Below are 22,247 nucleotides of genomic sequence, written 5' to 3'. Positions count from 1 at the left end.
CTGTGTCCCCAAAAATCCCAAAATATCCCAGAATTCCTTTTCCCTGGGTGGGGGAGGGGGAAGGGGGAGGGTCTTGGGGCTGCTCGTGGTTTTGGGCAGGGGAAGAACTCGGGGTTTGTGTCCCTCCAGGTGACACCAGGGACCCCAAAAAAGGGAAGCAGAGCTGGAACCCCAAAATCTGCAGAGGCAGAGCCTGGACACCCAAAACTGCAAAATATCGAGCCCAGACACCCCAAAATCTGAACAGGGAGAGCTGGACACCCCAAAATCTGCAGAGAGAGGGCCTGGACATCCCAAAATCTGCACAGAGACAGAGCTTGGATATCCCAAAAAACTGCACAGAGAGAGTCTGGATATGCCAAAAACTGCACAGATCAAGCCCAGACACCCCAAAATCTGAACAGAGAGAGCCTGGACACCCCAAAAACTGCAAATATCGAGCCCAGACACCCCAAAATCTGAACAGGGAGAGCCTGGACACCCCAAAATCTGCAGAGACACAGCCTGAACACCCTAAAATTTACAGAGACAGAGCCTGGACACCCCAAAACCTGCAGAGACAGAGCCTGAACATCCCAAAATCTGCACAGAGAGAGCCCAGACACCCCAAAACGTGCACAGACAGAGCCTGGACACCCCAAAATCTGCACAGACAGAGTCTGGACACCCCAAAATCTGCACAGGGAGAGCCTGAACATCCTAAAATCTGTATAGACAGAGCCTGGACACCCCAAAATCTGCACAGAGACAGAGCTTGGTCACCCCAAAAATCTACAAAGACAGAGCCCAGACACCCCAAAATCTACAGAGACAGAGCTTGGACACCCCAAAATCTGCACAGACACAGCCCAGACACCCCATAACCTGCAGAGGCAGAGCCTGAACACCCTAAAACCTGCAGAACCAAGCCTGGACACCCCAAAATCTACAAGACAGAGCTTGGACTTCCCAAAATCTGCAGAGACACAGCCTGAACACCCAAAATCAGCACAGACAGAGCCTGGACACCCCCAAAATCAGCAGATCCAGAGCAGAGAATCCCAGGCAGCTGCAGCCAGCACAGAGACCCCCCATCAGAGCCCAGAGCCCCCCAGGAGCCCCTTCTGGGGGCAGGAGCCCCACCCAGCCCCACCCAGCCAGGAGGGTCAGAGCAGACAGGGGGTGAGTACCTGGGACCCCCTGGGACCCCCCAAACCCCAGGGATTCCCTCCCCCTTCCCCCTTTTCCCCTCCCCTTCGGGGTCCCAGTTTGGCCTTGAAGCTCCCCCAGTTTGGGGAGGGGGAAGGGTGGTGACCCCACCTGGAGCTTTCCCACCTTGTGCAGCCTCAGGTGGAGGGAAAAGCTGCCCCAGGATTTTGGGGTGTCACTCAGGCTCCCCCCATCCCTGTCCTTCCAGGGACAGGTGAATCCCACCTGGGGAGTGACTCCTGTCACCTGCTGAGGGAAGTGTCCCCAAATTTGAGCCCCTGCAGGTGCTTGGGAGGGCAGCCAGGTGTCACCTGGAGATTTGGGGAGCAGCTTTGGGCTGGTTTCACCTGGGCCATCCCTGGTTTTTGGGGTTCCAAAGGGCTCGGGGGGGGTCACAGACATCCCCCGGCACCCCCAGGTGGTGACAGCCCCTCCTTGTCCCCTCTTGCAGCATGTGGCAGGTGTGACCCTGCCCACCTGTGCCAGCTCACCATGGAGCAGGGGCAGCCCCAGGAGGCCCTGCTGACTGTCAACGAGCAGGTAGGGCCCCCCTGCCCCCCAAAACCTGCCTGGGGGGGATCTGAGTGTGTGGAACACCTGCAGGGCTCACCTGGGCTGTGCCACACCTGGGGGGACACTGCAGCTGGGGGGGGCTGGGGTGTTTGGGGGTGCTGTGGGTGTGGGGATGGTGCAGGTGTGGGGGTACCTGGTGAGATTTGGGGTGCTGCAGGTGTGGGGGTGCTGCAGGTGTGACCTGCTGAGATTTGGGGTTCTGCAGGTGAGGGGGTTCTGCAGGTTTGGGGGTACCTGCTGAGATTTGGGGTTCTGCAGGTGAGGGGGGTCTGCAGGTTTGGGGGTGCTCCAGGTGTGGGGGTGCCAGCTCAATGGGTTCACAGGCTTAGTGGAACAGCCAGATTTAATTAATCATTAATTAATCCCCCCTTGGGGGAGTTTTGCCCTCTCTGATGGAACAGCCCTGGGGTGTCCCCGGGGTCACCCCAAAATGAGTCTGGGGGCACTTTTGGAGCTCTGGGGGTTCCTGGCCCTGCTGGGACCCCGTGTTCCCTCTGGGGGCTGAGGCAGCTCTGCCCCAGGAGTGGGAATGTCCCTCCCTGAGCCCCAGTGACTCTTCATGGCCCCATTTCCCATTTCCTGGCCCCATTTACCCCTCATGACACCACTGACCATTTCAGAGCCCCATTTCCCTTGCAGGGGCACATTTACCCTTCCAGGACCCCATTTACCCTTCCAGGACCTCATTAATTCATTCCCTTTCTCTGCCAGGACCCCATTTACCCCTTCAGGGCCACACTCAGGAATGGGAATGTCCCTTGGGAATGGGAATGGCCCAATTTCTCTGGGGGTGGGTCTGGGGGAGTTTTGCAGCTGTGAACAGCAGGACCTGCCTGACAAAAAATCCAATCCCAGTGGGATCAGGACCCCAATCCCAGCAGGATCAGGACGCCAATCCCAGTGGGATCAGGACCCCGATCCCAGCAGGATCAAGACCCCAAATTCCAGTGGGATCAGGACCCCAATCCCAGCAAGATCAGGACCCCAATCCCAGCAGGATCTGAACACCAATCCCAGTGGGATCATGACCCCAATCCCAGTAGGATCAAGACCCCAATCCCAACAGAATCAAGACTCTAATCCCAGCGGGATCATGACCCCAATCCCAGTGGGATCAGCACCCCAATCCCAGCGGGGTCAGAACCCCAAATCCCAGTAGGATCAAGACCCCAATCCCAGCAGGATCAGAACCCCAAATCCCAGCAGGGTCAAGACCCCAATCCCAGCAGGATCAGGACCCCAATCCCAGCGGGATCAGGACCCCAATCCCAGCAGGATCAGGACCCCAATCCCAGCGGGATCAGGACCCCAATCCCAGCAGGATCAGGACCCCAATCCCAGTGGGTTCAGGACCCCAATCCCAGTGGGCTCAGGACCCCAATCCCAGTAGGATCAAGACCCCAATCCCAACAGAATCAAGACTCCAATCCCAGCAGGATCAGGACCCCAATCCCAGCAGGGTCAGGACCCCAATCCCACTGGGCTCATGACCCCAATCCCAGCAGGATCAAGACCCCAATCCCAGCGGGATCAGGATCTCAATCCCAGTGGGATCAGGACCCCAATCCCAGTGGGATCATGACCCCAATCCCAGCAGGATCAGGACCCCAATCCCAGTGTGATCAGAACCCAAACCCCACAGGAATGGTTTTGCAGTTTTGGGAGCTGCTGGGCCTGGGGTTTATTTCCCCAAGGCACAGCCAGCCCAGGGCTGTGAGCCAGGCTGGGGCCAGGTGATGCTTCCCAGAATAAACCAGTTTCCTCTGAGGATAAATGTGTCTGTGGCACTGGGGACACTCTCCCTGCCAGGATCCCTTGGTTTCCATACAGCCCATTGGGATCCATCCCTTCCTTTCCCATTTATTGTGAAATGAATTCCCAAACCCCAACATTCCCTTGGATCCAGCCCTGTCACATCTGCACAGCTGGGGAGGATTTTTCCCACCCAAACTCTTCCTCTTGGGATATTTGGGCTCCCCAGGGTGCTCCCTGTGCCTTTTCCCTGGAATTCCAGGTGTGACCCACCAGGTGTGACCCCTGTGGGCATCCCCAGCTGGGATAACCCTGGAGAAAAATTCAGGATTTGCTTCCAGTTCCCAGCTCCAAGAAATTCCAGGTTTCTGTGGGCTCAGCTCATCTTTTCCTGCCTAAAAATTGGGATAAATCAAACCCTAAATCTGTTTTTAATCCTAGAGAGCAGCACTGCTTTATTCACTGCCCACCACACACTTCCACAAATTTTCACTATTTCTACATTTGAGCAAACAGAGAATTGGGTGTAAATTACAGGATTGGGTGTAAATTAGAGAATTGGCATTAATTACAGATTTGGCTATAAATTACAGGATTGGGTGTAAATTACAGAATTAGCATTAATTACAGATTTGGCTATAAATGACAGATTTGGCTGTAAATTACAGGATTGGTTATAAATTACAGAATTGGCCTTAATTACAGAATTGGCATTAATTACAGAATTGGTATTAATTATAGAATTGGCTATAAATGACAGAATTGGCTGTAAATTACAGAATTAGCATTAATTACAGATTTGGCTATAAATTACAGATTTGGCTATAAATTACAGGATTGGTTATAAATTACAGAATTGGCCTTAATTACAGAATTGGCATTAATTACAGAATTGGTATTAATTACAGAATTGGCTATAAATGACAGAATTGGCTGTAAATTACAGAATTAGCATTAATTACAGATTTGGCTACAAATTACAGAATTGGTATTAATTATAGAATTGGCTATAAATGACAGAATTGGCTGTAAATTACAGAATTAGCATTAATTACAGATTTGGCTATAAATTACAGATTTGGCTGTAAATTACAGGATTGGTTATAAATTACAGAATTGGCATTAATTACAGAATTGGCATTAATTACAGAATTGGTATTAATTATAGAATTGGCTATAAATGACAGAATTGGCTGTAAATTACAGAATTAGCATTAATTACAGATTTGTCCACAAATTACAGAATTGGCATTAAGTACAGAATTGGTTATAAATTACAGAATTGGCTATAAATTACAGAATTGGCATTAATTACAGAATTGGCATTAATTATAGAATTGGCTATAAATGACAGAATTGTCTATAAATTACAGGATTGGCATTAATTACAGAATTGTCTATAAATTATAGAATTGGTTGTAAATTACAGAATTGTCTATAAATGACAGAATTGGCATTAATTACAGAATTGGCATTAATTATAGAATTGTCTATAAATTACAGAATTGGCTATAAATTACAGAATTGGCTATAAATGGCAGAATTGGCTGTAAATTACAAAATTAGCATTAATTACAGATTTGGCTATAAATTACAGAATTGTCTACAAATGACAGAATTGCCCATCAATTACAGAATTGCCCATCAATTACAGAATCAGCATTAATTAGCAGTTTATCCTCTATTAGTTATTAATTTCTCTTCCCCCCTGCTCTGCCCCTATTTTTAGTCTCACAATTGTATTTTTTTCCCAGTTCACTCGTCTCTGTCTGTGTCTGTTTTTTATCTCTGGCTGCTGCAGAATGTCCTTGAGCTCTGCAAATCCTGCATTCCTCACTCCAATCCCAAACATCTCCCTCTCCCAGGCTTTGTTTGTTAAAAATTATCAAGTTGTTTTGTTTTGGGGTTTTTTTGTTGGTTTTTTGGGTTTTTTTTCTTCAGCAAAACTCAAAAAGTTTCAGTGATTTTCCCAAAGTGGGCTCCCAAAATAGCAGCTGGTGACAAACCCTGCTGAGTGCTGCCTGTGATTAATAAAAGCCATTAATTAGGAAAGTTAATTTAAATTATTAATTAGGGAAGTTGCCAGCACAGAGTTTGTAAATGGCTCATTTTGTTCATTTTTGATCTCTGTTCCCTTCACTGTTCTGTCCTTCCTCCTGCTCTGGGACTTTTTCTTGTGTTTTGGCAAAATTATTTTATTCCCTGGTTGATCCTCTGAAAAATTCAGCCAAATCATCACAAATCTAAAATTCAGCCAAATCATCCCAAATCTGAAATTCAGTCAAATCACCACAAATGTAAAATTCAGTGAAATCATCACAAATCTAAAATTCAGCCAAATCATCAAAAATCTAAAATTCAAATAATCACAAATCTGAAATTCAGCCAAATAATCACAAATCTAAAATTTAGTCAAATCATCACAAATTTAAAATTCAGCCAAATAATCACAAATCTAAAATTCAGCCAAATCATCACAAATTTAAAATTTCCAAGGCAAGACTGATACAAATTCCTTCAACTGGATGATTCCAAATAATCATTAATGTTTGTAACAACTGCCAGGCTTAATTCAGTTCAATTCCCTGATTTTAAATTATAAATTTAAATTTATTCAAGTATTAATTGAAATACATCAGGTACATTTAACCTAAGAGAAAAATAAAAGCTTTTCCCACACAATTCTCTTTTTTTCCAGTAAATAAAAAAATCAGTTTAGCAAAAAAATCAAACTGACAGCACATAAAATATTATCTGGTTTGGATAATCCCACTAATATTGAGTTGCCCAACAATAAAAACAAATCAACAGTTATTAATAAATTGATAATGATAATACAGAGGGTTAATTTGGGGGCAGTTAAAAGTTTAATTGGTCCCAAACCTTGATCAGTCCCATAAAAAGGGAAAATTCAGCCCAGGAAGATTCCTGAGTGTTGATTCCATTCCCTGCTCCTTTTTTCCTCTGGCAGCTCCAGGGTGAAACTCTGACCCCCCAAATCCTGGAGTGACCCTAAATCCTGGAGTGGTCCCAAATCCTGGGGTGACCCCAAATCCTGAGGTGACCCCAAATCCTGGAGTGACCCCAAATCCTGGAGTGACCCCAAATCCTGGGGTGCTCTGGGAGTTCTCCCTGTAAACCCAGTGGTCATTTACCCTTCCAGGACCCCATTAATTCATTCCCTGGGGATCCTCTTTCTCTTCCAGGACCCCATTTACCCCTTCAGGGCCACACTTGGGAATGGGAATGTCCCTTGGGAATGTCCCTTGGGAGCGTCCCGGCTGCTCCGGGGCGGGCCCGGGGGAGTTGGGCAGTTCTGGAGGGCAGGACCTGCCTGATAAGAAACTCCGTCCGGGAGGGTGAAAATCCCAATCCCGCCCCCGCAGGGGCCGCTCCTCGCGGCCTCGTCCCTTCCCTGACCCAAACCCCAAACTCCAAACCCCGCACCCCAAACCCCGAACCCAAAACCCCAAACCCCGAACCCCAAACCCCGCACCCCAAACCCCGAACCCAAAACCCCAAACCCCGCACCCCAAACCCCAAACCCCGCACCCCAAACCCCGAACCCAAAACCCCAAACCCCAAACTCCAAATCCCGCACCCCAAACCCCAAACCCCAAACCCCAAACCCCAAATCCCGCACCCCAAACCCCCCACCCCGCCCCCCTCGGCCATGGCAACGCGCTTTGGGTCACTCAGCGTCAGCGTCCCGGACCGGGCCGGGCTGCTGCAGGTTCGGGGTGCCGGCTCGGTTTGGGGGTGCTGCAGGTTCGGGGTGCCGGCTCTGCTTGGGGGTGCTGCAGGTTCGGGGTGCCGGCTCGGTTTGGGGGTGCTGCAGGTTCGGGGTGCCGGCTCGGTTTGGGGCTGCTGCAGGTTCGGGGTGCCGGCTCGGTTTGGGGGTGCTGTAGGTTCGCGGGTGTTGGTTCTCTTTGGGGGTGCTGTAGGTTCGGGGGTGCTGTTAAGTTTGAGTGTGTTGGTTCTGTTTGGGAGTGTTGGTTCGGTTTGGGGGTGCTGTAGGTTCGCGGGTGTTGGTTCTGTTTGTGGGTGCTGTAGGTTTGCAGAGTTCTGTAGGTTTGGGGGTGCCGATTCTGTTTGGGGGTGTTGGTTCTGTTTGGGGGTGCTGTAGGGTTGGATGTGCCGGCTCTGCTTGGGGGTGTTGGTTCTCTTTGGGGTGCTGCAGGTTTGGGGGTGCTGGCTCTATTCAGGGGGTGCTGTAGGTTTGGGCGTGCCGATTCTGTTTGGGGGTGCCGGCTCTCTTTGGGGGTGCTGCCTCTGTTTGGGAGTGCTGTAAATTTGGGGGTGCTGCAGGTAGAGGTGTGGGGGTGCTGTAAATTTGGGGGTGCTGTAAGTCTGGGGGTTCTGCAGGTAAAGGTGTGGGGGTGCTGTAAGTTTGGGGGTGCTGTAAATTTGGGGGTGCTGTAGGTAAAGGTGTGGGGGTGCTGTAAATTTGGGGGTGCTGGAGGTAGAGGTGTGGGAGTGCTGTAAATTTGGGGGTGCTGTTAATTTGGGGGTGCTGCTGGTAGAGGTGTGGGGTGCTGTAAATTTGGGGGTGCTGTAGGTAAAGGTGTGGGGGTGCTGTAAATTTGGGGGTGCTGGAGGTAGAGGTGTGGGAGTGCTGTAAATTTGAGGGTGCTGCAGGTAGAGGTGTGGGAGTGCTGTAAATTTGGGGGTGCTGTAAATTTGGGGGTGCTGCTGGTAGAGGTGTGGGGTGCTGTAAATTTGGGGGTGCTGTAAGTCTGGGGGTGCTGTAAATTTGGGGGTGCTGCAAGTAGAGGTGTGGGGGTGCTGTAAATTTGGGGGTGCTGCAGGTAGAGGTGTGGGAGTGCTGTAAATTTGGGGGTGTTGCAGGTAAAGGTGTTGGGGGTGCTGTAAATTTGGGGGTGCTGCAGGTAGAGGTGTGGAGGTGCTGTAAGTTTGTGGGTGCTGTAAATTTGGGGGTGCTGCTGGTAGAGGTGTGGGGGTGCTGTAAATTTGGGGGGTGCTGCAGGTAAAGGTGTGGGAGTGCTGTAAATTTGGGGGTGCTGCGATCACTGCCAGCGTTTCACCTGCCCAGGGTCTCACCCAGGAGTGCCCAGGTGTTGGGGGGCTGGAACTCCCCCACCCGCCCCTCCCTCCTGCAGGGTCCAGGTGGGCTCTGCACCCCAAAACTGGCCCCGCGGGGCGGGGGGAGCCCCTGGGGGACACGACCGCGGGGTGACGTCCCTGGAGCTGATTTTGGGGTCCGTTTGCAGGTGATTGTCATGTCCGGCCATGAGACCATCCGGGTGCTGGAGGTGGGGGTGGATGGGGACCCCAAAACGGCCGGGGAGGGAGCGGGGGGGTCCCCGGCACAGGGGGGCCCCCCAGGTGCAGAGGACGCTCCCTCCAGCACCCCGAGCTCGTCCGGAGGGGAGGTGGCAGGTGAGAGACCCCCCCCTCCTTGCTGGGACCCCCGTTCCCTCTGCCCCCCCGGGATCCCCCTGTGTCCTCCGGGTCGCTCCATCCCGGGATTATTCCGGGAGGTTCCCCCGGGTCTCCTTCCCAGGACCCTTCCCGGAGGTTCCCGCGGGTATCTCAGTCCCGGGATCCCCCCTGTGCCCCCCGAGTCTCCATCCCGGGATCCCCCCTGTGCCCTCCGGGTCTCTCCATCTCCGGAATCTCTCCTGTGTCCCCCGGATTTCCTTCCCAGAACTCTTCCCGGAGGTTCCCCGGGTCTCTCCTCCAGATCCCCCTGTGCCCCGGGTCTCTCTTTCCCGGGATCGTTCCCTGCTGTGCTCTCCGGGTCTCTCCATCCCGGGATTATTCCCGGAGGTTCCCCCGGGTCTCTCCATCCCGGGATTCCCCTTGTGCCCCCCGAGACTCCTTCCCAGGACCCTTCCCGCAGGTTCCACTGGGTCTCTCCTTCTCCAGATCCCCCTGTGCCCCCCGGGTCTCCTCCTCCAGATCTCTCTGTGCACCCCGGTCTCTCCTTACCGGGATCGTGCCCCCCCGTGCCCCCCGGTCTCTCCTTCTCCCGGCCCCTCTGTGCCCCCCAGGTCTCTCCTCCCCAGGATCATTCCCGGAGGTTCCCGCGGGTCTCTCCTCCCCGGGATCATTCCCGGAGGTTCCCGCGGGTCTCTCCTCCCCGGGATCATTCCCGGAGGTTCCCGAGGGTCTCTCCATCCCGGAATCCTCCCTGTGTCCCCCGGGTCTCTCCTCCTCGAGATGCCCCCTGTGCCTCCTGGCTCTCTCCATCCCGGGATCGTTCCCTGCTGTGCCCCCGGGTCTCTCCTCCAGATCCCCCTGTGCCCTCGAGTCTCCTTCCCGGAATGATTCCCGGAGGTTCCTCCGGGTCTCTCCCGTGATCCCCCCTGTGTCCCCCGAGTCTCCATCCCGTGATCCCCCCTGTGCCCCCCGGGTGTCTCCTCCAGATCCCCCTGTGCCCCTCGGGTCTCCCCGCCCTGGGACCATTCCCGGATCCCCCCGGGTCTCTCCGTCCCGGGATCGTTCCCGGAGGTTTCCCGGGTTTCTCCATCCCGGGATCGTTCCCGGAGGTTCCCCGGGTTTCTCCTGCCCGGGACCATTCCCAGGTCACCCCCGGGAGCCCTGGGGGTGTCTGTGTTGTGTCACCTGCGCTCCCCCGCGGTCCTACTGCAGGTCCAGCCCCACCCCTCACATTTTGGCACTCTCTCCCACTTTGTTCCTGGCTGGTTTCTGCCCAGCGCCCCAAACCCTCCCGCAGGTGTGTCCCCAGTGCTCCTGCACGTGTCCCTGTCACTGTCCCGCCCCTCTCCTGCCCGGCTGGGGGGCGTTGGGTGGTCTCTGCTCCCACTCTGACCCGGGTCACTGCCCCCACTGAGCCCCCCCCACGGGAGGGTGTTCACTCTGTGCTGGCTGTGCAGAATTTGGGTGCTCCCCCCTCACCCCCGCCCGTTTCTCCCCCAGGTAAAGCCAAGGCAGAGTCGCCCACCCCCGTCCCCTCGAGCCACGCCCCGAGCCAGCCCAATGTGACCCACCTGGCCGTGCAGGCCACGCCACAGGTAACTGTCCCTAGGGCTGGGGGGCGCGGGGGGGCCCCGGGGAGGGCGTGGCCAGGTCAGGGGATCCCTTTTGTCCCCCCCACACACAGAGGGGTCTCCACAGCCCTGGGGGGGAAGGGAGGCCCTGGGTGCCCCTGATATCCGTGTAGGGGGGGACCCCAAGGTAAAGGGAATCCCCTCTCTGCCCCCCATCCCCCCCAAAACGAGGGTCAGCAGTGAGGGGGGACCCCCTTTATACCCTCCAGAGAGGCCCCCCACCTAACAGAGACCCCCATCTCCCCACGGAGAGGGGTTCACAGTCCCCTATGGATCCCCCGTCCCCAGGGCTTCACCAGGCAGGGGGCTCCCCCTTTGCCCCCTCCCCAATTGGGATTCACTGGGAGCTCCCCCTTTGCCCCCTCCCCAATTGGGATTCACCGGGAGCTCCCCCTTTGCCCCCTCCCCAATTGGGATTCACCGGGAGCTCCCCCTTCGCCCCCTTCCCAATTGGGATTCACTGGGAGCTCCCCCTTTGCCCCCTCCCCAATTTGGATTCACTGGGAGCTCCCCCTTTGCCCCTCCCCAATTGGGATTCACCGGGAGCTCCCCCTTCGCGCCCTCCCCAGAGGGGGGGTCCCAAGCCGGGCGGGGGGGGCCCCGTGGGGGTTTCCCTGATGCTGAGCAGGGCGTTGATTTGTGTTTCTCTTTCAAATCTCATTTATCTCCGCAGGTGTTGGCTCAGGAAAGCTTAGCCACAGGTGTGACAGGAGTAATGGTTCCGGCAGGGACAGTTACTCAACCTCTTCTTATCCCCATCAGTATTGCAGGTCAGGTGACAGGCCAGCAGGCGCTGGCCCTGGTGACAATTCCCACAGCAACGCTCGCCGCGCTCCCGGGACTGACGCCGGCGGCACCTGCGGGGGCGATTTTCAAACCGCCCGTAGCCAACCTGGCAGGTAACGGCAGGTAACGGGGGAGAGGCACGGAGAGGGCAGGACACGGAGAGGGAACAGCACAGAGAGGGCAGGACATGGAGAGGGAACAGCACAGAGAGGGCAGGACACGGAGAGGGCAGGACATGGAGAGGGAACAGCACAGAGAGGGCAGGACATGGAGAGGGCAGGACATGGGATCTGCCCCAACTGGATCGGCCCCAATGGGATCGGCCCTGAATGGGATCAGCCCCGAGCGGGATCGGCCCCAATGGGATCAGCCCCAATGGAATCAGCCCCGAGCAGGATTGGCTCCAATGGGATTGGCCCCAAACGGGATCAGCCCCAATGGGATTGGCCCCAATGGGATCGGCCCCAAATGGGATCGGCCCCAATGGGATCAGCCCCAATGGGATCGGCCCCAATGGGATCGGCCCCAATGGGATCGGCCCCAATGGGATCAGCCCCAATGGGATCAGCCCAAGGGGACAGAACCGTACCGAGCCACTGGGACCAGGACCGGAGAGACAGGGCAGAGCTGGGGCCAGGGCTGGGACCTGCTGTAGGTTTGGGGTACCACATGTGGTACCTGGTGCACATCTGGGGTCAAGGTGTGGTACCTGGTGTAGATATGGAGGTCAAGGTGTGGTACTTGGTGTCAGTTTGGGGTCAAGGTGTGGTACCTGCTGTAGATTTGGGGCTCCAGGTGTGATACCTGGTGCAGATTTGGGGCTCCAGATGTGGTACCTGGTGTAGATACGGGGGGCAAGGTGTGGTACTTGTTGCAGATTTGGGGTACCAGATGTGGTACTTGGTGTACGTTTGGGACCCCAGGTGTGATACCTGGTGCAGATTTGGGCCTCCAGGTGTAGGTTTGGACTCCAGGTGTGGCACCTGGTGTAGATTTGGGGTACCAGATGTGGTACCTGGTGTATGTTTGGGACCCCAAGTGGGATACCTGGTGTAGATTTGGGGCTCCAAGTGTAGGTTTGGACTCCAGGTGTGGCACCTGGTGTAGATTTGGGGTACCAGATGTGGCACCTGGTGCACATTTGGGGGTCAAGGTGTAGTAACTGATATAGGTTTGGACTCCAGGTGTGGCACCTGGTGCAGATTTGGGCGTCAGGGTGTGGTACCTGGTGTAGATTTGGGGCTTCAGGTGTAGATTTGGGGTACCAGATGTGATACCTGCTGTAGATTTGGGGCTCCAGATGTGGCACCTGGTATAGCTTTGGCACTCCAAGTGCAGATTTGGACTCCAGGTGTTGCTGGAATTCAGGCAGGAGGGGCCTGAATTTGAGGGAATTTGAGTATGAAAGGTGTAGGTTTGGGGCTCCAGGTGTGGTACCTGGTGTAGATTTGAGGCTCCAGATCTGGCACTGGGTGCAGATTTGGGACTCCAGATGCAGATGGAAGCTCCAGATGTGGCTCCAGGTGCAGATTTGAAGCTCCAGGTGTAGATTTGAGGCTCCAGGTGCAGATTTGAAGCTCCAGGTGCAGATTTGGGGCTCCAGATGTGGCTCCAGGTTTAGATTTGGGGCTCCAGGTGCAGATTTGGGGCTCCAGATGTGTCCCGCCTGCACCAGGCCAGTGGGGAGCCCTACAGGTGTGAAAGGGGGAGGGACCAACCCCCACTCGAGGGGGCTCTTCCAGACCCTCCACCTGTGCTAGGTGTGCCGGGGGGGGTGGGTTTGGGGTTCCTGCAGGCTCCCCCCGCTCTGTGTGGCAGCAGCGTCACCTGGTTCAGGTGTGACGTGGTTCGGGTGTGACGTGGTTCAGGTGTGACATGGTTCAGGTGTGACGTGGTTCAGGTGTGACATGGTTCAGGTGTGACGTGGTTCGGGTGTGATGTGGTTCAGGTGTGACGTGGTTCAGGTGTGACGTGGTTCAGGTGTGACATGGTTCAGGTGTGACGTGGTTCGGGTGTGATGTGGTTCTGGTGTGACATGGTTAATGTGTGACGTGGTTCAGGTGTGACGTAGTTCAGGTGTGACATGGTTCGGGTGTGACGTGGTGAATGTGTGACGAGGTTCAGGTGTGACGTGGTTTGGATGTGATGTTGTTGAGGTGTGATGTGGTTCAGGTGTGACATGGTTCAGGTGTGACGTGGTTCAGGTGTGACGTGGTTCAGGTGTGACATGGTTCAGGTGTGACGTGGTTCAGGTGTGACATGGTTCGGGTGTGACGTGGTTCGGGTGTGATGTGGTTGATGTGTGACGTGGTTGATGTGTGACGTGGTTCAGGTGTGACATGGTTGAGGTGTGATGTGATTCAGGTGTGACATGGTTCAGGTGTGACGTGGTTCAGGTGTGACGTGGTTGATGTGTGACATGGTTGAGGTGTGACGTGGTTGATGTGTGACGTGGTTCAGGTGTGATGTGATTCAGGTGTGACATGGTTCAGGTTTGACGTGGTTCAGGTGTGACGTGGTTCAGGTGTGACGTGATTCAGGTGTGACATGGTTCAGGTGTGACGTGGTTCAGGTGTGACATGGTTCAGGTGTGACGTGGCTCAGGTGTGACGTGGTTCGGGTGTGACGTGGCTCAGGTGTGACGTGGTTCAGGTGTGACGTGGCTCAGGTGTGACGTGGTTCAGGTGTGACATGGTTCAGGTGTGACATGGTTCAGGTGTGACGTGGTTCAGGTGTGCCGTGGTTAATGTGTGACGTGGTTCCGTTGTGCCGTGGTTCGGGTGTGACCCCGCCCAGGGGGGAGGGGCCGCGGTGTCGCGTGTCGCTGTCGCTGTCCCCGTCGCTGTCCCCGCACTGACGCCCTCTCCTCTCTCCGCAGCCGCCGCCGTGCTCAGCCCCGCCCCCCGCGCCCCCCCGGCGCAGCCCCCGCTGCTGCCCCAGCCCCCCCCGGCGCCCACCCCCCCGAAGGAGCCCCCGCTGGCAGCGGCGCCCCCGATCACCGGACTGGCCTTGAACCCCCCCGGCATCGTAAGGACGGGCCCGGCCCACCCGGGACAGCGGCGCGGGGCGGGGCCGGGAGTGCCCGAGCAGCCCTGCCTCAGTTTCCCCAGGAACAGCACCCCTGCCTCAGTTTCCCCAGGAACAGCACCCCTGCCTCAGTTTCCCCAAACAACACCCCTGCCTCAGTTTCCCCAGACAACACCCCTGCCTCAGTTTCTCCAAACAACACCCTGCCTCTGTGTCCCCAGGAACAACACCTCTGCCTCAGTTTCCCCAGGAACAACACCCCTGCCTCAGTTTCCCCAGGAACAGCAACCCTGCCTCAGTGTCCCCAGGAACAACACCCCTGCCTCAGTTTCCCCAGGAACAGCAACCCTGCCTCAGTGTCCCCTGACAACACCCCTGCCTCAGTGTCCCCAGGAACAACACCCCTGCCTCAGTGTCCCCACGCACAATCTCAGTTTCAGTCTCCACACAGGGGATTGTGACCTTGGTGTCCTTGTAGACAATCCCAGCCTCAGTTTCCCCAAACACAATCCCAGCCTCAGTTTCCCAGACAATATTCTTGCCTCAGTTTCCCTGTGCAGGATTCCCTTGTGCCTGTTTTTATGTGCAAGATCCTGGTCTCAGTTTCCCTGTTCCCAATCCCAGCCTCAGTTTCCCTGTGCTCAATCCCAGCCTCAGTTTCCCTGTTCCCAATCCCAGCCTCAGTTTCCCTGTTCCCAATCCCAGCCTCAGTTTCCCTGTTCCCAATCCCAGCCTCAGTTTCCCTGTGCTCAATCCCAGCCTCAATTTCCCTGTTCCCAATCCCAGCCTCAGTTTCCCTGTTCCCAATCCCAGCCTCAGTTTCCCTGTGCTCAATCCCAGCCTCAGTTTCCCTGTTCCCAATCCCAGTCTCAGTTTCCCTGTTCCCAGTCCCAGCCTCAGTTTCCCACGCTGCAGCTCCCAGGGGATCGATTGATGGATTTACAGATTTGGGGACCCCCGGGGACCCCCGTGGCCGCCGGGAAGGGGGGAGGGGCTGGTTGGGGGGTCCCGGTTCTGACCCCGTTTCCATCCCGCAGCTCACGGCGGCTCTGGGGGTGCAGCCGCAGATTTTGGGGTCCCTCAGCGCCCCCCCCGTGATCTCCAGCCCCCTTCCCAGCGTCCAGGGGATCCCGGGGCAGCTCCTGACCAGCGCCCAGGGCCAGGTACCGCGGGGGTCCCACCCCCACCCCCCCCGGGGCTGTGTCACCTGGGGAAGGGTCCTACCTGCTCGCTCGTGTCCCCTCCCCCTCTCGGTTTGGGTGTTTCGGGGTCCCCAGCGCTGTGTCCCCTCCCCCTCTCGGGCTGGGTGTTTTGGGGTCCCCCTCCCCCTCTCGGGGTGGCTGTTTTGGGGGTCCCCAGCGCTGTGTGTGCCCTCCCCCTCTCGGGGTGGCTGTTTTGGGGGTCCCCATCGCTGTGTGTCCCCTCCCCCTCTCGGGGTGGCTGTTTTGGGGTCCCCATCGCTGTGTGTCCCCTCCCCCTCTCGGGGTGGGTGTTTTGGGGTCCCCAGCGCTGTGTGTCCCCTCCCCCTCTCTGGGTGGCTGTTTTGGGGTCCCCCTCCCCCTCTCGGTTTGGGTGTTTCGGGGTCCGCAGCGCTGTGTCCCCCTCTCGGTTTGGGTGTTTCGGGGTCCCCAGCGCTGTGTCCCCTCCCCCTCTCGCTTTGGGTGTTTCGGGGTCCCCAGCGCTGTGTCCCCTCCCCCTCTCGGGGTGGGTGTTTTGGGGTCCCTCTCCCCCTCTCGGGGTGGCTGTTTTGGGGGCCCCCAGCGCTGTGTCCCCTCCCCCTCTCGGGGTGGCTGTTTTGGGGGTCCCCAGCGCTGTGTGTCCCCCTCCCCCTCTCGGGGTGGCTGTTTTGGGGTCCCACTCCCCCTCTCGGTTTGGGTGTTTCGGGGTCCGCAGCGCTGTGTCCCCCTCTCGGTTTGGGTGTTTCGGGGTCCCCAGCGCTGTGTCCCCTCCCCAGGTGATCGGGACCCTGCCGTGGGTGGTGGCGCCCCCCCGCGCCGGCCCCGCCCACCCTGCAGGTGGCGGCGGTGACCCCGCAGCTGCTGCTGAACGCGCAGGGCCAGGTGATCGCCACGCTGGCCACGGGGGCCACGCTGGCCACCGCCCCCCCCGCGCCCCCCCCCTGCAAGAAAAACGGGCCCGCAGAGCCCCCCATCAAGAGCGAGGTGAGCCCACAGCCCTGAGACCCCCCCTCGGGCCCCCCAGATCATCCTGAGACCCCCTGAGCCGCCCCAGGGCACCCTGAGACCCCCCTGAGCGCTCCCAGGTCTCTCTGAGACCCCAGGTCATCCTGAGACCCCCCTGAGCCCCCCCAGGTCATCCTGAGACCTTCTGAGCCCCCCTAGGTCACCCTGAGCTCCCCGGGTCACCTTGAGACCTTCTGAGACCCCCAGGTCATCCTGAGACCCCCTGAGCCCCCCCAGGTCACCCTGAGACTCCCAGGTCACCCTGAATCACCCCAGGTCACCCTGAGATCCTCTAAACACTCCCAGGTCACTTTGAGACCCCCTGAACTCCCCCTGGTCACTCTAAGACCCCCCAGATCACCCTGAGCCCCCCCAGGTCATCCTGAGACCTCCAGGTCACTCTGAGATCCCCCCAAACCCCCCAGGTCATCCTGAGACCCCCTGAACGCTCCCAGGTCACTTTGAGACCTCCTGAATACCCCCAGGTCACCCTGAGACCCCCCAGGTCACCCTGAGACCTGTGTCTTTGGGATCCCCTCCGTGTCTTTGGGACGTCCCCATGTGCCTTTGGGACCCCCCCCCATGCCTCCAGCCCCACAGCCCTTGGGGGGGATAGAAACACTTTTGGGACTTGGCCAGGTGGCTTTGGGGACACCTGAGCACCTCTGGGTCCTGCCTGTGTGGCTTTGGGACCCCCAGGAGCTCCCCCAGGCCACGTTCCTGGTGCTGTCCCATGGTCACCCCATCCCCTGGTGGTGCCACCAGCTCTCCCAGTGGGATGTGCCTTGTGGGAGGTGGAGCTGCTGGTGCCCCCCCAGGTCACCCCCATGTCACTCCCAGGTCCCCCCAGGTCACGCCCAGACCCCTCAGGTCCCCCAGGTCACCCCCAGTGCCCCCCGGTCACCCCCAGTGGCCCCCAGGTCACCCCCAGGTCACCCCCAGGTCACCCCCAGGTCACCCCCGTGCCCCCCAGGTCACCCCCCAGGTCACCTCCATCCCCCCAGGTCACCCCCAGGTTCCCCCCAGGTCACCCCCAGTGTCCCCCAGGTCCCCCCCAGGTCACCCCCAGGTCCCCCCCAGGTCACCCCCAGTGCCCCCCAGGTCACCCCCATCCCCCCTCCCCCCAGGTGCAGCCCATCCAGCCGGCCCCCCCCGGGCTGGGCTCCAGCCCCGTGCCCAAGGTGTCACCAGCCCCAGCGCCCCCCAGCTGCTCTGAGACCCCCACCGTGAGCCAGCTGGTGTCCAGTGAGCACTGGGAGCACTGGGAGGGGACTGGGACAGGAGTGCTGGGCTGTGGGGTCCATGGGAATAGCGGGATCCACTGGGAGGGGGATAGTGGGAACTGGGATCCACTGGGAGGGGGGATAGTGGGAACTGGGATCCACTGGGAGGGGGATAGTGGGAACTGGGATCCACTGGGAAGAGGGATAATAGGACTGGGATAATGAAAATGGGAACTGGGATAACTGGGAATGGGAACTGGGATAATGGAACTGGGATAATGGGAATGGGAACTGGGATAACTGGGCCTGGGGTCCTGTGGGATCCCAGTGCCAGGGAAGCTCTGGGACAGGGAACGCTGTGTGGGGTCCTTGGGGCACCAGGCTCTGGGATGGTTGGGAGGGAAATGGGTCTGGGGTCCCTGGGCACTGGGATAAGGGGTCAGAGCCCCTCCTGCCCCCCCCAGAGCCCCCAGCCCCCCCCAGCACGGAGGAGGACGGGATCAACCTGGAGGAGATCCGGGAATTCGCCAAGAACTTCAAACTGCGGCGCCTCTCACTGGGGCTGACCCAGACCCAGGTGGGACAGGCCCTGACTGCCACCGAGGGACCCGCCTACAGCCAGTCAGCCATCTGCAGGTAACACACCTGGGCACAGGTGACACACCTGGGGACACTGAACACACCTGGGACAGGTAACACACCTGGGACAGGGACAGGGACAGGCCCTGACTGCCACCGAGGGACCCGCCTACAGCCAGTCAGCCATCTGCAGGTAACACACCTGGGCACAGGTGACACACCTGGGGACAGGTAACACACCTGGGACAGGTAACACACCTGGGACAGGTAACACACCTGGGACAGGTGACACACACCTGGGACAGGTAACACACCTGAGGACAGGTAACACACCTGGGGACAGGTAACACAGCTGGGCACAGGTAACACACCTCAGCACAGGTGACACACCTGGGGACAGGTGACATACCTGGGACAGGTAACACACCTGGGGACAGGGAACACACCTGGGCACAGGTAACACACCTGGGGACAGGTAACTCACCTGGGGACAGGTAACACACCTGGGGACAGGGACAGGCCCTGACTGCCACCTAGGGACCCGCCTACAGCCAGTCAGCCATCTGCAGGTAACACACCTGGGGACAGGTGACACACCTGGGACAGGTAACACACCTGGGGACAGGGACAGGGACAGGTAATGGCACCTAGAGGGGACAGGTAATGGCACTTGGGGACAGGTAATGGCACTTGGGGACAGTGACAGGCCCACCTGTGGGTAATGTCACCTGGGGGACAGGGACACCTGCAGGTAGGGGACAGGTGCAGTGACTGGGGCCAGGTGTGGGGTGGGTACAGGAGGAGGAAATGGGGAAATGGAAAATTGGGGGAAAGAAGAATTGGAGCAAGGGAGGAGAACAGGAGGAAAGGAGGAAAAGCAGAGAATGGGGGAAAGTGGGAAAAGGAGGAAAACAGGAAATTTGGGGAAAGGGAGGAGAGGTGGAAGAAGGGGGGGTGGAGAAAAAGGAAAAGGGGCAGAAGAGGGAAAAGGGACAAAGGAGAAACTGAGGAAGGAAGAAAAGGGGCAAAGGAGAAAAGGAAGAAAAGGGGCAAAGGAGAAAAGGAAGAAAAGGGGGCAAAGGAGAAACTGAGGAAGGAAGAAAAGGGGCAAAGGAGAAAAGGAAGAAAAGGGGCAAAGGAGAAACTGAGAAAAGGGGGCAAAGGAGAAACTGAGGAAAGGGGGCAAAGGAGGGTGTCAGGTGCTGTCCCCCTCGCTGTCACACCCTCAGTGCCAGCCCTGCTGTCCCCATGTCCCCATCCCTGAGGGTCCCCATGGCTCCCACATCCCCTCAGGTTTGAGAAGCTGGACATCTGAATGTCCCCCCGACTGTCCCCTGTGTCACTCTGAGTGTCCCCCCTGAGTGTCCCCCGAGTGTCCCCCTGAGTGTCCCCGTGTCCCCCCTGAGAGTCCCGTGTCCCCTGAGTGTCCCGTATCCCCTGAATGTCCCATGGCCCCGCAGGTTCGAGAAGCTGGGGACATCCCCCCGAATGTCCCCTGAGTGTCCCGTGTCCCCTGAGTATCCCGTGTCCCGAGTGACCCATGTCCCCGCAGGGTCGAGAAGCTGGGGACATCCCCCCGAGTGTCCCCTGTGTCCCCGCTGAGTGTCCCGTGTCCCCGCAGGGTCGAGAAGCTGGGGACATCCCTCCGAGTGTCCCCTGAGTGTCCCCTGTGTCCCCTGAGTGTCCTCTGTCCCGAGTGTCCCGTGTCCCCTGAGTGTCCCCCCTGAGTGTCCCCTGTGTTCTCCCGAGTGTCCCGTGTCCCGAGTGTCCTCGTGTCCCCGCAGGTTCGAGAAGCTGGACATCTGAGTGTCCCCGTGTCCCGAGTGTCCCGTGTCCCCTGAGTGTCCGCGTGTCCCCTGAGTGTCCCCTGAGTGTCCCCTGAGTGTCCCGTGTCCCCTGAGTGTCCCCGTGTCTCCCGTGTTCCCTGAGTGTCCCGTGTCCCCTGAGTGTCCCCGTGTCCCCTGAGTGTCCCGTGTCCCGAGTGTCCCGTGTCCCCGCAGGTTCGAGAAGCTGGACATCTGAGTGTCCCCGTGTCCCGAGTGTCCCGTGTCCCCTGAGTGTCCCCGTGTCTCCCGTGTCCCCTGAGTGTCCCGTGTCCCCTGAGTGTCCCCGTGTCTCCCGTGTCCCCTGAGTGTCCCGTGTCCCCTGAGTGTCCGCGTGTCCCCTGAGTGTCCCCGTGTCTCCCGTGTCCCCTGAGTGTCCCGTGTCCCCGCAGGTTCGAGAAGCTGGACATCACGCCCAAGAGCGCGCAGAAGCTGAAGCCGGTGCTGGAGAAGTGGCTGCGGGAGGCGGAGCAGCGGCAGCGGGAGGGGCAGCAGCACCTGCTGGAGTTCGTGGGCGGCGAGCCGGGCAAGAAGCGCAAGCGGCGCACGAGCTTCACTCCGCAGGCGCTGGAGGCGCTGAACGCGCATTTCGAGCGCAACGCGCTGCCCACGGGCGCGGAGATTACGCGCATCGCGCAGGAGCTGCGCTACGAGCGGGAGGTGGTGCGCGTCTGGTTCTGCAACCGCCGCCAGACGCTCAAGAACACGAGCAAGCTGAACGTGTTCCACGTGCCCTGAGCCCCCCCTCCCGGCCCGGCTCTGTCCGTCTGTCCGTCTGTCCCTCCGCCGGACCCGCCCCCGCCGCCAGCGCCGCCCCCGCCCCCGGCTGCGAGCGGCCCGTGTCACCCCGGCCCCAGGCAGCGGCACTCGGGCCACTGGATCTGGCCCTGGGCCACCACCACGCCCGTGCCTGGGCGGGCCCTCACCTGTGTGCACCTCACCTGTGTGCAGACCCTCACCTGTGTGCAGACACTCACCTGTGTCCATTCTCACCTGTGTGCACCTCACCTGTGTGCACCTCACCTGTGTGCAGACCCTCACCTGTGTGCACCCTCACCTGTGTGCACCCTCACCTGTGTGCACCCTCACCTGTGTCCAGACCCTCACCTGTGTCCATTCTCACATGTGACCAGACCCTCACCTGTGTCCACCCTCAACTGTGTCCATTTTCACCTGTGTCCAGACCCTCACCTGTGTTCATTCTCACCTGTGTCCACCCTCACCTGTGCCCAGACCCTCACTTGTGTCCATTCTCACCTGTGTCCACCCCCACCCTGCCCTTCATTGCCTCCCACATGCCCTGAACTGGGAGCACTGGGAGCTCCCCCTGTGTCCCCCCAGCCTCCAGCCAGCAGCACTTTGGCCACTGGTTCTGTCCCTGGGCCACCAGTTCCCTGCACCACCACACCCACACCTGTGCCCACCACACCTGTACCTGTGTCCACACCTGGACCCATGTCCAGCACATCTGGATCTGTGTCCACCACACCTGGACCCATTCAATGTCTTCCACACAGTCTGAACTGGGAGCACTGGGAGCACCCCAGTTCCAGTCACAGTCCCCCCTGACCACCTGCCATCAGCACTTTGGCCATTGATTTTGTCCCTGTGGCCACCCCGGTGTCCCTGCAGCCCCATCCCTGTGCCCACCCCCACTGTGCCCATCTGTGCACTCAAACTGGGAGCACTGGGAGTCCCCTCTGTGTGTCCCACCAGTCACAGCCCCTTGACCTCCAGCCAGCAGCACTTTGGCCACTGGTTTTGTCCCTTTGGCCACTGGTTTGTCCCTTTGGCCACTGGTTTTGTCCCTCTGGCCATTGTTTTGTCCCTCTGGCCATGGATTTTATCCCTCTACCCCGTGCCTGTGCCCACCTGTGCCTGTGTGTGTCCTCCCGTTCCCTCCTCGTCACACGAGGTGTTGATGTCACCTTAACCTGTGACACACCTGGTGACAGAGCCCCCTCCCCGAGTGTCACCCACCCAAAATCTGCCATTTCCATTTTTCTGGGTTTTGCCCTTTTTCCTGTGTTCCTGAGGCCATGTCGTGGCTCGCCAGGGGTGACGCCAAATTTCTGTCAC

The 22,247-nt window shown here is 58.2% G+C and overlaps 1 protein-coding gene across 1 annotated transcript; it reads left to right on the top strand.

Moving 5' to 3' along the window:
• Positions 1-1,142: 1,142 nt before the first annotated feature.
• POU6F1 (POU class 6 homeobox 1) lies at positions 1,143-20,921 on the top strand. The gene is given in 12 exon segments (XM_079329255.1): positions 1,143-1,161; positions 1,640-1,728; positions 8,745-8,913; positions 10,417-10,511; positions 11,221-11,446; positions 14,212-14,433; positions 15,276-15,523; positions 16,315-16,364; positions 16,366-16,522; positions 17,671-17,788; positions 18,231-18,402; positions 20,561-20,921. Coding segments are annotated over 11 exon segments (1,851 nt in total). The 5' UTR covers positions 1,143-1,161; positions 1,640-1,680; the 3' UTR covers positions 20,907-20,921.
• The last annotated feature ends 1,326 nt before the right edge of the window (positions 20,922-22,247 follow it).

Source organism: Erithacus rubecula (assembly GCF_903797595.1).
Source record: "Erithacus rubecula genome assembly, chromosome: 31".
NCBI classification, from domain to species: Eukaryota; Metazoa; Chordata; class Aves; order Passeriformes; family Muscicapidae; genus Erithacus; species Erithacus rubecula.
The sequence above is the reverse complement of the archived record's forward strand: the minus strand, read 5'-3'. Positions and strand labels throughout refer to the sequence as shown.